Source organism: Phycodurus eques, chromosome 3 (genome assembly GCF_024500275.1).
Source record: "Phycodurus eques isolate BA_2022a chromosome 3, UOR_Pequ_1.1, whole genome shotgun sequence".
NCBI classification, from domain to species: Eukaryota; Metazoa; Chordata; class Actinopteri; order Syngnathiformes; family Syngnathidae; genus Phycodurus; species Phycodurus eques.
Genome location: NC_084527.1, coordinates 144,816 through 157,979, shown reverse-complemented (window position 1 = coordinate 157,979; position 13,164 = coordinate 144,816). Strand labels below are relative to the sequence as shown.

Below are 13,164 nucleotides of genomic sequence, written 5' to 3'. Positions count from 1 at the left end.
ATTTAATATAATTTGCATGTATCCTTTGGGTTAATCTGGAATGTGTTTTAGAGTATCAGAGAGAGCATCTGCGTATTTTATTTTAGTGACGATATCATTATTATTTGGTATGAATGAACAAAACACTTGAACGACCACACAGACTTTTCTGAGAAACAGTGCCAGTGCTTCAGTCGTGCTCTTCAGAGGTTGCTATGGCTGCGGTTGTCCAGCAGATGTCACCATTACTGACGCCTTGAAGCTTTGAATCTTTTTCAGCACAATTGTGAGGAAAGCCTCAGTGCTTCATAAGGCTTCACTTGCCCACCACTAATTTCAACCACACTGCATGAGTTGAGGTGGGGGATAGTATACTGTACTTTGTGTTCCCCAACATCTGTGTTCTCGTTTAGTATATTTATTTCACAAATGCAAGTCTGCCAAGTTTGACAGTATCAAGTCTTTCAATGCAAGTGGAATGCCAATTGATTTAGGGAAAGACTCAATTGACCAATCAATAATATGCCCACACTAAAACCTTCCACATTTTAGTGAGCATGGCCGAGAAATCATTCTTTTCCATACAATCCCCAGACACGGTTTTATGAAATGCACATAGAGAATCAGAATCAGAATCATCTTTATTTGCCAAGTATGTCCAAAAACACACAAGGAATTTGTCTCCGGTAGTTGGAGCCGCTCGAGTACGACAACAGACGGTCAATTGACAGAGAACGCTTTGGAGACATAAAGACATTGACAAAAAAAACAGTCACTGAGCAATAAAGGGTTTCCTGTAATGTATTTTTTTTTTTTTTTTTTTTTGGACAATTGTGCAAAAGATGCAGACTCCTCTAGTTTGAATGACTAATATTGCAATAGTCCGGCGCAATGAGCATCGTGCAAAGGGCGCCGAGACTTCAAGGAGTGGATGCGGTTCAAAGTGACGAGTCTCGCGATCATCTGGGAAAATGTTGATTGTGCAAATGTTGCAGATCCTCCTCAGTCAGTGTGCAAGTGGAGCAGATGCTTCTCTGGGATGAGTGGCCAGTATTGGTCAACAACAGATATCCAAATAGTGCAGCGTGGCGAGACTACGACAGTGAGTGCACGAGTAATATATCATCGGCCCCACAGAAATGTGAAAACAAACTCAAGTCAAAAAATTGTCAGCATGTTGTAATAGAATTGTAGGTTAGGTGTTGAAGACGTTGATCGCAAGAGGGAAGAAGCTCTCGGAATGCCTGCTAGTTCTAGTTTGCATTGATCGGTAGCGCCTACCTGAGGGACGGTGCCGGAAGAGCCGGTGACCGGGATGCAGAAGGTCCAAGAGGAATTTGCACGCTCTTGTCTTAGTTCTGGCAGCGTGCAAGTCCTCAAGGGTGGGTAGGGGGGTACCGACAATCCTTTCAGCAGTTTTGATTGTCCGTTGCAGTCGGAGTTTTGTCCTTTTTTGTAGCAGCGCCAAACCAGACTGTGATGGAAGAACACAGGAGCGATTCGATGAGCGCTGTGTCGAACTGCCTCAGCAGCTCCCGTGGCACGCCGTGCTTCCTCAGAAGCCACAGGAAGTACATCCTCTGCTGGGCCTTTTTGAGGACGGAGTTCATGTTGGTCGCCCACTTCAGGTCCTGAGAGACTGTAATTCCCAGGAACTCGAAGGTCTCGACGGTTGACACAAGGCACTGTGGCGAAGGATGCCTCCTGAAGTCCACGATCATCTCTACAGTCTTGAGCGTGTTCAGCTCCAGGTTGCGTCGGCCGCACCGCAGCTCCAAGGCCAGATATGAGATATGCCCACACGCCCAGGGTTACTCCACCCAAAGTGTGCACATGGTCAGAAGATGCGAAAATGATAGAATTAGGTGGACAGCAGAATGCAGCTCCAGGTTGTGTCCAGCCGCTCCGCTTCCTGTCGATATGCAGACTCGTCACCGTCCTTGCTGAGGCCGATGACGGCGGTGTCATCTGCAAACTTGAGGAGTTTGACAGCCGGGTGCGCTGAGTTGCAGTCGTTCGTGGAGAGAGAGAAGAGCAGCGGAGAGAGGACACGACCTTGGGGCGCCCCAGTGCTGATGGGTGTGGATGAAGTGGCCTCACCTGCTGTGTCCTGCCCGTCAGGAAGCTGACATTCACAAAGTGTCCTCACTGTGAGTGTGTGTGTGTGTGTGCGCGCGCCTGTGCGTGTTGGAGGAACGCACTAAGGAGCAAGTGTGTGACACAAATTGGAGTGAACGAGCAGGATTAAAGGATTAACATGTTATTTCAAGTCGAAAAAGCTCATTTCAAAGTTTCATGAACATCCTCCAAAATGTCCAATTGTTCCACAGAACAAACACGCTCAAATCAAGTGAAAAGAAAACATTTGAAAGTTTGAAAGCAGGCTTGGCAAACTTGTGCTCAAGGGTCACATTTCATTTTTAAAATGGACACGTTTGTAGATGAGGTCAAAGATATTGGGGTCATCTTCATATCATTTGATCAATAACAATAAAGACACTGTAATACGCCATCTGGTTAAGCAAAGTTTTTTTATGCTGCCTTGGTTTTAAAGGGATACATGTCTCTCATGCTGAAACAACCATGACAACCGAGTCCTATTTTCAAAGTTATTGATGATGTCAAATTTTAGGCATTGATTGTAAAGGCAATCCTTATTGACAGAGCAAATGGTCTGAAAAGCATAACGGCAAAGACAAAAGGGCTTAACAGTAAAGACATAAACAGCTTCTTCAAAAATTGTGGGAGTTGCAACATCATTTGGGACACGTAACAGTAAAGACATTTTGCCATTAGAAGTTTGAAAAATATTACTTTATAAAAAAAAACAATTGTTACCATTTGAATGATAACAACTGCCAATGATTCAAATACTCCAATCAGTAAAATGAGTTCATTTTCCAAGGGAAATTCACTGGGGTACGTCTTTAACGTTGTTGATCAAATTATATGAAAATAAGCAACACAAAACTTTATCATACTAGCTTACGTTCATAAAAATAAAATAATAATTGATTTACATTTTAGGGCACGGTGACCGACTGGTTAGAGCGTCCGCCTCACAGTTCTGAGGACCGGGGTTCGATCCCCGGCCCCGCCCGTGTGGAGTTTACATGTTCTCCCCGTGCCTGCGTGGCTTTTCTCCGGGCACTCCGGTTTCCTCCCACATCCCAAAAAGATGCATGCTAGGTTAATTGACAACTCTAAATTGCCTGTAGGTGTGAATGTGAGTGCGAATGGTTGTTTGTTTGTATGTGCCCTGCGATTGGCTGGCGACCAGTTCAGGGCGTACCCCGCCTCCTGCCCGATGACGGCTGGGATGGGCTCCGGCACGCCCGCGACCCGCGTGAGGAGAAGCGCGACAGAAAATGGATGGATGGATGGATTCATCCTAATACATTAACCAATCATGAAATCAGACATGTCCATGTCAAATGGTTGGTTTAACTAATATTATCTATGTTATTGTTTACAATGAATCAATGAAGTGATTATTTCATGAGATGAATAAAAACAATAGAATTTAATGATTTATGTTAAAAATACAATTTTATAACAAGATACTACTACTACTGTTGTTATTGGTAACTTTTTTATTGATTGATTAATTGTGTGTGTTTCCTGACTGCGAGTGGTTGCAATTAAGATTGCGCTTCAGTTTGCTTGGCTAATCCGTGCGAACGAAAGGATGGCGGAGGGGAATTTCTGTGGGATGCGTCGTTGGCATTGAGTTTGTTTGCTTACCTTGATTGAATTGTGTGAAGCGATTTGTGCTAGACTTTAAATGTAGGAAATAACGTCTGATTGATTGATGAATGAAGTAATTTCTGGAAAGGTGAACTGAATGGTTCAGAAGCAGCAGCCGTCTTGAAAGCAACATTTTCTTTCAAGATTGCTCAGTTGTTTTTCGTGACATGAAAAGTTGTTGAGTTGACGTTGACGCTCACCTTTTTCTCCTGTGCAAAGAAGCTGCCTGCATCTTCTTTTCTTGTCCTTTTTTTTCAAATTCTTTTTCTGGTGCAGTATGTCTTGTTGTTGTTTTCCCCTCTTGGGTTGTGCTCTTCTCGCTGAAGAAATGTTGTCACACGAGCCGCTCTTTTCTTTTTTGAAACTGCAGGGCGATTTAACGACTTCCTGTCCGCACTTTCAAAATAAAAGTGTCTCCAAAGCTCGGAAGCCGCTGTGGGACGGAGACGATGAGGCGGACGCGACTCGCTCAGCTTCCGCGGGGACGCCCGCGACCTCAGCTTTTATTGTGAAACTTCAGCACACGCCATCCGGCCCGCCGGCACATGGTCCCCATTAAGCGTCTCCATGGCAACACAGCACACACCTCCGTCTGCAAATCCTCTTTTTTGACACAAGCGCATCTGTTATTAGGGTTAGGGCCATTCATGAACTGGGTTAATAGGATTCTCTTTTGATGACCCTAACCCTAACCCTAACCTCATGATTACTCGGATTGATATTCGTGACGATTATGACTGTTATTCATGATTCATATTTATGATTCATGATGATGACAGTTACGTACGATGGTTAGGGTTCGGATTCTTGATTCTTATGATTGTTATGGTATTCATATGGCTGTTATTCGTGATTGTGATTGATGAAGATCATGACTGTTATTCTTATTCTTCTTGTGATTACGACTGCGATGAAGGGGAAATGGTGCGCGCGCGCGCGCGCGCGTGCGTGTGCCGGCGGGACATGTAAGTGTACAGGCCGGTGACACGTTGCTCTTGTTAATCTGCGCCTCTCGAGTCAAATCTGCACAGATTGCGAGCTAATCTGAGCAGATTGACTTGAGAGCGGCAGATTCTCTCTCTGTGCGTGTGTCTGTTGCCATGACGATGTGACACTTTTTCAGCGGGCAACGGGTCAGATCGATCATCTTAGTCTGGGTCATTGGCAAGGACTGACAGGCAAGTAAATTCCTCAACGATATTCATATTGGTTGACGGGATGGAAACAAGCAGAAACCAAGTTTGTCAAATTGGACCTTAACGAATGTTTTTTGCAGGAATGTTTCAATACAATTCAGCATTTTCTTTCCAATCACGTGAACCGTCAAAAGTATTTTTTTTCAAACTGATATGCTGAAATTTGGACTTGTCCCCTGTCTTGTTACAACGTACTTTTCGGTTCTTCCTTTTCTTCCTTTGTGTGCTTCAGGATGATGCTGAATGACAGCTGGACCGTGATGAACAACAGCAGCTCGGAGCTGGACGCCAAACGCACAAACAAGCGCAAGGTGCGTGCGTGCCTGCGTGCATGCGGCCGTTGCTGGCAGCAAAACTATTTGAGGCTTTCTTCACTTTGACTCGCAGAAACAACATGCGTGTGCGTGCGTGTCGGTGTGAATGCTGGGAGATGGTTTCACGAAAGAAAGAAATGGTGAAAATATCCCCGCATATCAAAACAATCCCTCGAGATCATCATGCGTGCGCTCATGACGTGAAGCTGTCAAGTCTCCGGATTCCCCGAAGCAGACTCAGGGAAGTGAAAAAAACAGAAGAAGAAGAAGAAAATTGTTCCAGTCGAGGTGTTTGCAAGCTGTCGCCATGGTGACATCACAGCCTGAATACCTGTCGAAGAAGAGAGCGTTATGGGTTGGAACAGATCACGTTCACGCGTCCAACCCGAAAGCAAAGTGTTCCTTCGACTAAATCTTCTGTAAAGCAAAATAGTTTGATTGAATTCTTTGAATAATTTAATTTGGGCCATCACAGAGAAGTGTTGTTACCAATGCTGCCAAATTTGAAGGATTGCAATTTTGTTCAAGTTTATAAAATAAGGCGTGAAAATGATGAATAGTCAGGAAGGGCATACCGCTTCAAACTTTGCCAAACAAATATGAGCGTTCATCCAAAGAATTCCATACCGGATCGGTCGTGGCCCGGGTTAACGACGTCCGCCGCCGGCGCCCTCAACCTGCGGGGCGCCGTTGGAAATTCAGCTACTGTGGGTCGAAGTCAAAGAAGAAGAGGCGGAAAGCGGGTTCTTCGGCAGAAAGAGAAAAGGAAAGCACAGAGCCTAGAACTGAATGTGGGGACTTTGAATGTTGTCAGGAAAATCTCGGGAGTTGCTTGACAAGATGATGAAGAGAAAGGTTGATATATTGTGTGTCCAGGAGACCGGGTGGAAAGGCAGTGAGGACGAGAAGTTGAGGGGCAGGGTTGAAATGATTTGACCGTGGTGTAGATGGGAAGAGAAATGGAGTCGGGGTTATTTGAAAAGAAGAGTTGGCTAAGAATGTCTTGGAGGTGAAAAGAGTATCAGTTCGAGTGATGAGGCTGAAACTTGAAATTGAGGGTGTTATGTATAATGTGATTAGCGGCTATGCCCCACAGGTAGGATGGGACCTAGAGGTGAAAGAGAAATTCTGGAAGGAGCTAGACAAAGTAGTTCTGAGCATCCCAGACAGAGAGAGAGTCGTGATTGGTGCAGATTGGAATGGACATGTTGGTGAAGGAAATAGGGGTGATGAAGAAGTGATGGGGAAGTACGGCATCCAGGAAAGGAACTTGGAGGGACAGATGGTGGTAGAATTTGCAAGGATGCAAATGGCTGGAGTGAACATTTTTTTCCAGAAGAGGCACGAACATAGGGTGACCTACAAGAGCGGCGGTATAAACTCGCAAGTGGATTACATCTTGTGCAGACGATGTCATCTGAAGGAGGTTACCAACTGTAAGGTAGTGGTAGGGGAGTGTGTGGCTAGACAGCATAGGATACTGGTGTGTAAAATGACTCTGGTGGTGGGGAGGAAGATTAGGAAGACAAAGGCAGATCAGAGAAGCATGTGGTGGAAGCTGAGACAGGACGAGTGTTGTGCAGCTTTTCGGGAAGAGGTGAGACAGGCTCTCCGTGGACGGGAGGCGCTTCCGGAAGACTGGACCGCTGCAGCCAAGGTGATCAGAGAGGCAGGCAGGAGAGTACTTGGTGTATCTGCTGGCAGGAAAGGGAGAGAAGGAAGACTTGGTGGTGGAACCTCACAGTACAGGAAATCATACAAGGAAAAAGGTTAGCTAAGAAGAACTGGGACACTGAGAGGACCGAGGAGAGGCGAAAGGAATACATTGAGATGCGACACAGGGCAAATGTAGAGGTGGCAAATGGGGAAGTTAGAAAGGCATTAAAGAGGATGAAAAATGGAAAGGCAGTTGGTCCTGATGGAGGTATGGAAGCTTCTAGGAGAGGTGGCTGTGGAGTTTTTGACCAGCTTGTTCAATAGAATTCTAGCGCGTGAGAAGATGCCTGAGGAATGGACGAAAAGTGTGCTGGTGCCCATTTTTAAGAACAAGGGTGATGTGCAGAGCTGTGGGAACTTTAGAGGAATAAAGTGGATGAGCCACACAATGAAGTTATGGCAAAGAGTCGTGGAGGCTAGACTCAGGACAGAAGTGAGTATTTGCGAACAACAGTATGGTTTCATGCCTAGAAAGAGTACCACAGATGCATTATTTGCCTTGAGGATGTTGATGGAAAAGTACAGAGAAGGTCAGAAGGAGGTACATTGTGTCTTTGTAGATCTAGAGAAAGCCTATGACAGTGTCCTCAGAGAGGAACTGTGGTACTGCATGCGGAGGTCTGGAGTGGCAGAGAAGTATGTTAAAATAATACAGGACATGTTCGAGGGCAGCAAAACAGCGGTGCGGTGTGCTGTTGGTGTGACAGGGGAATTTAAGGTGGAGGTGGGACTGCATCAGGGATCAGCCCTGAGCCCCTTCCTCTTTGCAGTGGTGATGGATAGGCTGACAGAGGAGGTTAGACTGGAATCCCCGTGGACCATGATGTTTGCAGATGACATTGTGACAGAATATATGTGCATGAATAAGAGGGGCGGTGGGGGAAGAGTGAGGCTTCAGGGAGAAGAGATAGCAAGGGTGGAGGACTTGAAATACTTGGGGTCAACCGTCCAGAGCAATGGTGAGTGTGGTCAGGAAGTGAAGAAACGGGTGGAGGAAGGCGTCAGGTGTGTTATGTGACAGAAGAGTCTCTGCTAGGATGAAGGGCAAAGCTGATAAAACAGCGGTGAGGCTGGCGGCCATGATGGACGGATTAGAGACGGCGGCACTGAAGAGACGACAGGAAGCAGAGATGGAGGTGGCGGAAACGAAGATGTTGAGGTTCGCTCTTGGAATGACCGGGTCGGATCAAATTGGAAATGAGCTCATCGGAGGGACGGCCGAGGTTCGATGTTTTGGAGACAAAGTTAGAGAGAGCAGACTTTGATGGTTTGGACACGTGCAGAGGAGAAATAGTGAGTATATTGGTAGAAGGATGATGAGGATGGAGTTGCCTAGCAAGAGAGCGAGAGGAAGACCAAAGAGAAGGTTGATGGATGTCGTGAGGGAAGACATGAGAGCAGTTGGTGTTGGAGAGGAGGATGCAGGAGATAGGCTTACATGGAAAAGGATGGCGCGCTGTGGCGACCCCTAAAGGGACAAGCCCAAAGGAAAAGAAGAAGATTATTAGTACTGCGATTGGCTGGCGACCAGTTCAGGGTGCAACCCGCCTCTCGCCCGAAGATAGTTGGGATAGGCTCCGGCACCCCTGTGACCCTAGTGAGGATAAGCGGTACAAAAAATGGATGGATGGGTGGATTATTATTATTATTATTGTTATTACACTTACTTATTATGCTTCCGTCAGACTGCCCCCTGCAGGACAGTTGTGGCTACACAAGTAGCTTCCGAGCACCAAGTGTGACTGTGAAGTGAGTGAATAATGCGTACGATTGCAAAGCGTCTTTGAGTGCCTTGAAAAGCGCTAAAGAAGTTCACAATTGAGACGTACACTATATTGCCAAAAGTATTGTCTCAGCTGCCTTGACGCACATATGAACTTAAGTGACGTCCCCTTAATCATTCATGTTGACTGGGATGTCGGTCCACCTTTTACCGCTCGCTCTGTCTCGTCTGGGAGGGCTTTCCACAAGGTTTAGGAGTGTGTTCATGGGAATTGTTGACCACTTTTCCAGAAGCGTATTTGTGAGGTGACACACTGATGTTGGACGAGAAGGCCTGGCTCTCAGTCTTTGCTCTAATTCATCCCAAAGGGGTTCTATCGGGTTGAGGGCAGAACTCTGTGCAATCCGTATGCATTTAGAATGGGATATCGCTTCAAATGATATGTGAGTCGAGGCGGGTGAGCCAATACGTTTTGGGCAATATAGTGTACGTTTGCCGTTGTCAGCAATTTTCTTCAAAAGTGTCAAAAGCATTTAGAGACCAATCTCTGAATTGACTTGTGATCGGCTGGCGACCAGTCGATTGTTAGCTGTCAGCGGGAGAGACGAGACGGTCGCGCAGTTCAAACGTTTTCCCGCTCGCTCGTCCGTGTGCTCAGAAATGCTGCGGCTTCCTTTTGTGGGCGGTGCCGCTGGTCGCCGTGGTAGCGGTCGTCACAGCGACGCTCACCCTGGTCTACGTGAAACGCTACCCTCTGCCCTTCATCAACAGGTACACGCAAACGCTACACGCACTTACTACCCGCACGCGTTAAAACCCACGCGCTGCAGGCCCACCTTACACGCACATGCAACACGCGACACCAACACTACACGCAAGATGTCACCTTCATCGAGTCGGCTCCAAGTCAACAATGTGTCCACTTCACATCGCCGAGCAAGTCACGCAATTCAGCCGTACTCTTTAGCATATGAAAACTAAGCGTAGCTTTCTTCTGTGGGAAATGTCCTCATCGCCACTTGTTGTTCAGAACGGTTACTACAACCCTTCAAAACTAAAGCACCGACATTTTTCTCAACTTGTTTTTTATCACACCCAATTTCCCAATTCAGTGGTGGCCCATTGAAATACTGTTCTTTTTATCACAGTAAAGCCATAAGCAGCTTCACAAAATGTCCTGTGAGTTGCTGAATTCCGTGTATTTGGCTTCAAACTCTGTGGATCCAAGTGCATACATGATCCCAACTACATTACCCTTGTCTTCATACTGTCATTTTAACAGTAAAGACATGAAATAGTTGCAACACTTTCACAAAATCATACATATTCATTCATAGCTCCGAAATAAAAGCGTTTTTTAAATGTCTGCTCTTGTGTGAATGCAAAATGGCTGCCACATCCTGAAACTGCAGCTCACATACCTCTGGTGTATTGCAACAATAACGAGGCTCTCTCCAGTAGCAAAACGGGAACGACAGTTTTAGTGACATTTGCAAAATTAGCAAAAAAGAAACTCTTGTGACACTAAGATGCCTTGGTGTTAGTTTTCACACAAAAGGCAAATTAAGCAAAAGGAGAAAAATCCAATAGATCCAAAAAAAATTACTAGCATCTTCGCAAAACATGAAACTTTGTTTCAGACACCTAAAGGAAAATACATTTTGACTTTGAAAGTTTGTAATATATATTTTTGGAACCAATTCTAACCTTTTGTTGGATAATAGGGCGGCACGGTGGAAGACTGGTTAGAGTGTCTGCTTCACAGTTCTGAGGACCGGGGTTCGATCCCCGGCCCCGCCTGTGTGGAGTTTGCATGTTCTCCCCGTGCCTGCGTGGCCTTTCTCCGGGCACTCCGCTTTCCTCCCACATCCCAAAAACATGCAGGTTAGGTTAAATGAAGACTCTAAATTGCCCGTAGGTGTGACTGTGAGCGCGAATGGTTGCTTGTTTCTATGTGCCCTGCGATTGGCTGGCGACCAGTTCAGGGTGTACCCCGCCTCCTGCCCGATGATGGCTGGGATGGGCTCCGGCGCTCCCGCGACCCTTGTGAGGAGAAGCGGTGAAAGCAAATGGATGTTGGATAATAACCGCCGATCATTCAAATACGCATATCAGTCAAATGAATTCATTTTCAAAAGGAAAATTCAGTGGGCCACGTCGCTACCATTATTCATCAAATCAAATGATATGAAAATGACCCACTTGTTTCCCAACGATCAAAGGCCTACCACATCATGCGCGTATACTGTATGTACGAACAAGCGCATGTTATGTACCTGCGTGCGTGTCTTTCCGGGCTTCCGCTTACAGAGACCAAGCGTCCTCGTCTTCTCCCGTCATCTCCATCGATCCCAAAGAGTCGGGCGCCATGGTGACGGTGTCGCAGGCGGGCGACGGCGAACCCGCCAGCGTCTTCCTGGACACCGACTGCCCGGACCCCGCCCGCAACTTTGAGCGCTGGGAGGCGCTGCGCAACTCGCTCGTACGAGCGCTGAGCACGCGCCACGCCGAAGACCGGCAGGAGGCGAGACGCGCACGCACGCTGGCCGACGAGGTTGAGGCCGCGGTGGGACATGCGGGTGACCTCGCACGCCAAGCGCAGGCCCTGAAAAGCGGCCAAGGGATTCTGGAACAGAGACTGGAAAGCCTGCAGAACCAGCAGAACCGCATCGCTCAGGTGAGAAAGCGCATGGTTGCTCCTTGTGGATTTGTTATTTTTTTTACAGCGCGGTCGGTCCTCGCCGCATCGCGCTTCACCTTTCTTGCTCTCACTGTATCGCTGATTTTTAAGTTCTACATTATGTCGCAGATCTTAAAATCATACATCTCTAATTCCATATCGGGGATTTTAAAATCATATATATCGAATACTATATCGTGGATTTTTCTCTGTATTGCAGAAGTTTGCGGTGAGCCTCTTTCCACACAGACTAATGCTACTGCAGACTTACGGAGCAAGACGCGTGGGCCGTGAGGAAAGAGTGCAGAAAAGATCGAGAAGGTCCAGAGTTTGGGACCACTTGCCAATTCAAAAAAGAAGCTAACAAAGTGTGCCTACCGAGCGGCTTACATAACCGCACGTCTACGGTCGACATCGTTAGCTCATTGAATGTAGGATACCACCGCTAGTTAGAACGGATTGTAATTGATCCACAGGTGGTCACGGGTAGACTCGGCCGCCGGTCCACGTCCAATCACTTTCGTGAAACAAATGTAACAAAATAAACACGTACATTAGCTGCACAGCCCAGAGGCACTCAACGTGTAGACTGGCTAACGCAGTTAATAGCCAGCCGCCATCCTGAGCCAATAGCAGCTGACGCCACGCTCTCATTGGCTGGCTCCCACATCACGCACGAGGCCGGACGCCGGCTTTTTAAATCCACACTCATCCAAAGTCACATATACTACAGTGTACAATGTGAGGATGCTGTTTTGGACCTGAACTACCAAAATAAATGAGCAACTACGATACATTTTCCTTTTTTTTTTTTTTTACATTTCCATACTATCATTTTTAAAAATGTTATTTTCTTTTATGTTTATGGATGGAGCAAGTGAAACGAGCGAAAGGTTGCACCTGTGTGCTAAAAGATATCGCATATGAAAATATTTTATCTTTGTGTGCAGGTATTGTCGGACGAGCAAGCGGGGGTCCTCAAACTCAGTTCAGCTTTGACTGATTCTCTGTCCAGCCTGCAGAGGGAGACAGAGAGTCTGAGCAGACTTCACAGAGATAAACACACAGGTAGCCCGTACCATCGGTCGCCATTTTGGAAGGGCGCTCGCAAAAAAAATGAAAACGACCAGAGAACAAAACATTTGTCGTCTTTCACACGCGCCCTCGTTTCCTTCAGCTCTTGCCTTGTTTCCTTTAGCTCTCACGCCCAGAGACTGCAGTGAGGTCATGGCGGCAGGAAATTCCCGAGATGGAGTTTATTCCATCTTCCCGGTCCACGAGCCCGACGGCTTCATGGTCTTCTGCGACTTGAGCACGGACGCGGGAGGCTGGACCGTACGTGCTCGAGCACACGCGCACAGCAAGCAGTCGACCAACAGGCCTCAAAAACAAAACAATAACGTTTTAGTTGTGATGTGCTCGTTAACGTCGACGCGTTCACAAAGCTCGACACGTGAGCTCATTGGCCGGTCACCTCTGCACACGTTGGAGATCATGACCTCATGAAGTTAATTTGCTTAGTGGGCAAACAGCAGACCTCAAGCTGTCGGGCTTACATGTGAGTGTGTGTGTGTGTGTGTGTGTGTGTGTGCCCGCGTGTGTGCGCATGCAGGTGATCCAGAGAAGACAGGACGGCTCTGTAAATTTCTTTCGCGGTTGGGCCGCATATCGAGACGGCTTTGGAACAACAACAGGAGAGCACTGGCTAGGTCTGAAACACGCACGCACACGCGCAAGTGACTTCTCTTGTGACAGGACTCCAGACTGCTCCTTAGATATTTGCATTTTGTCCCGAAAATTTGAATCTGA

The 13,164-nt window shown here is 46.9% G+C and overlaps 1 protein-coding gene across 2 annotated transcripts in view; it reads left to right on the top strand.

The window, feature by feature from the left end:
• Positions 1-4,377: 4,377 nt before the first annotated feature.
• The window catches only part of fibcd1a (fibrinogen C domain containing 1a), a 10,182-nt gene continuing 1,395 nt past the window's right edge, over positions 4,378-13,164 (top strand). The window contains exons 1-8 of one of the 2 annotated variants that reach the window (XM_061671174.1): positions 4,378-4,691; positions 4,850-4,904; positions 5,155-5,233; positions 9,334-9,446; positions 10,986-11,352; positions 12,306-12,423; positions 12,554-12,690; positions 12,968-13,064. In XM_061671174.1, the coding sequence (XP_061527158.1) occupies positions 5,156-5,233; positions 9,334-9,446; positions 10,986-11,352; positions 12,306-12,423; positions 12,554-12,690; positions 12,968-13,064 (910 nt within the window). In that variant the 5' untranslated portion in view covers positions 4,378-4,691; positions 4,850-4,904; position 5,155. Of the gene's footprint in view, positions 4,692-4,713; positions 4,905-5,154; positions 5,234-9,333; positions 9,447-10,985; positions 11,353-12,305; positions 12,424-12,553; positions 12,691-12,967; positions 13,065-13,164 lie in introns of those variants that run through there. The other variant, XM_061671173.1, reaches the window with a different exon arrangement.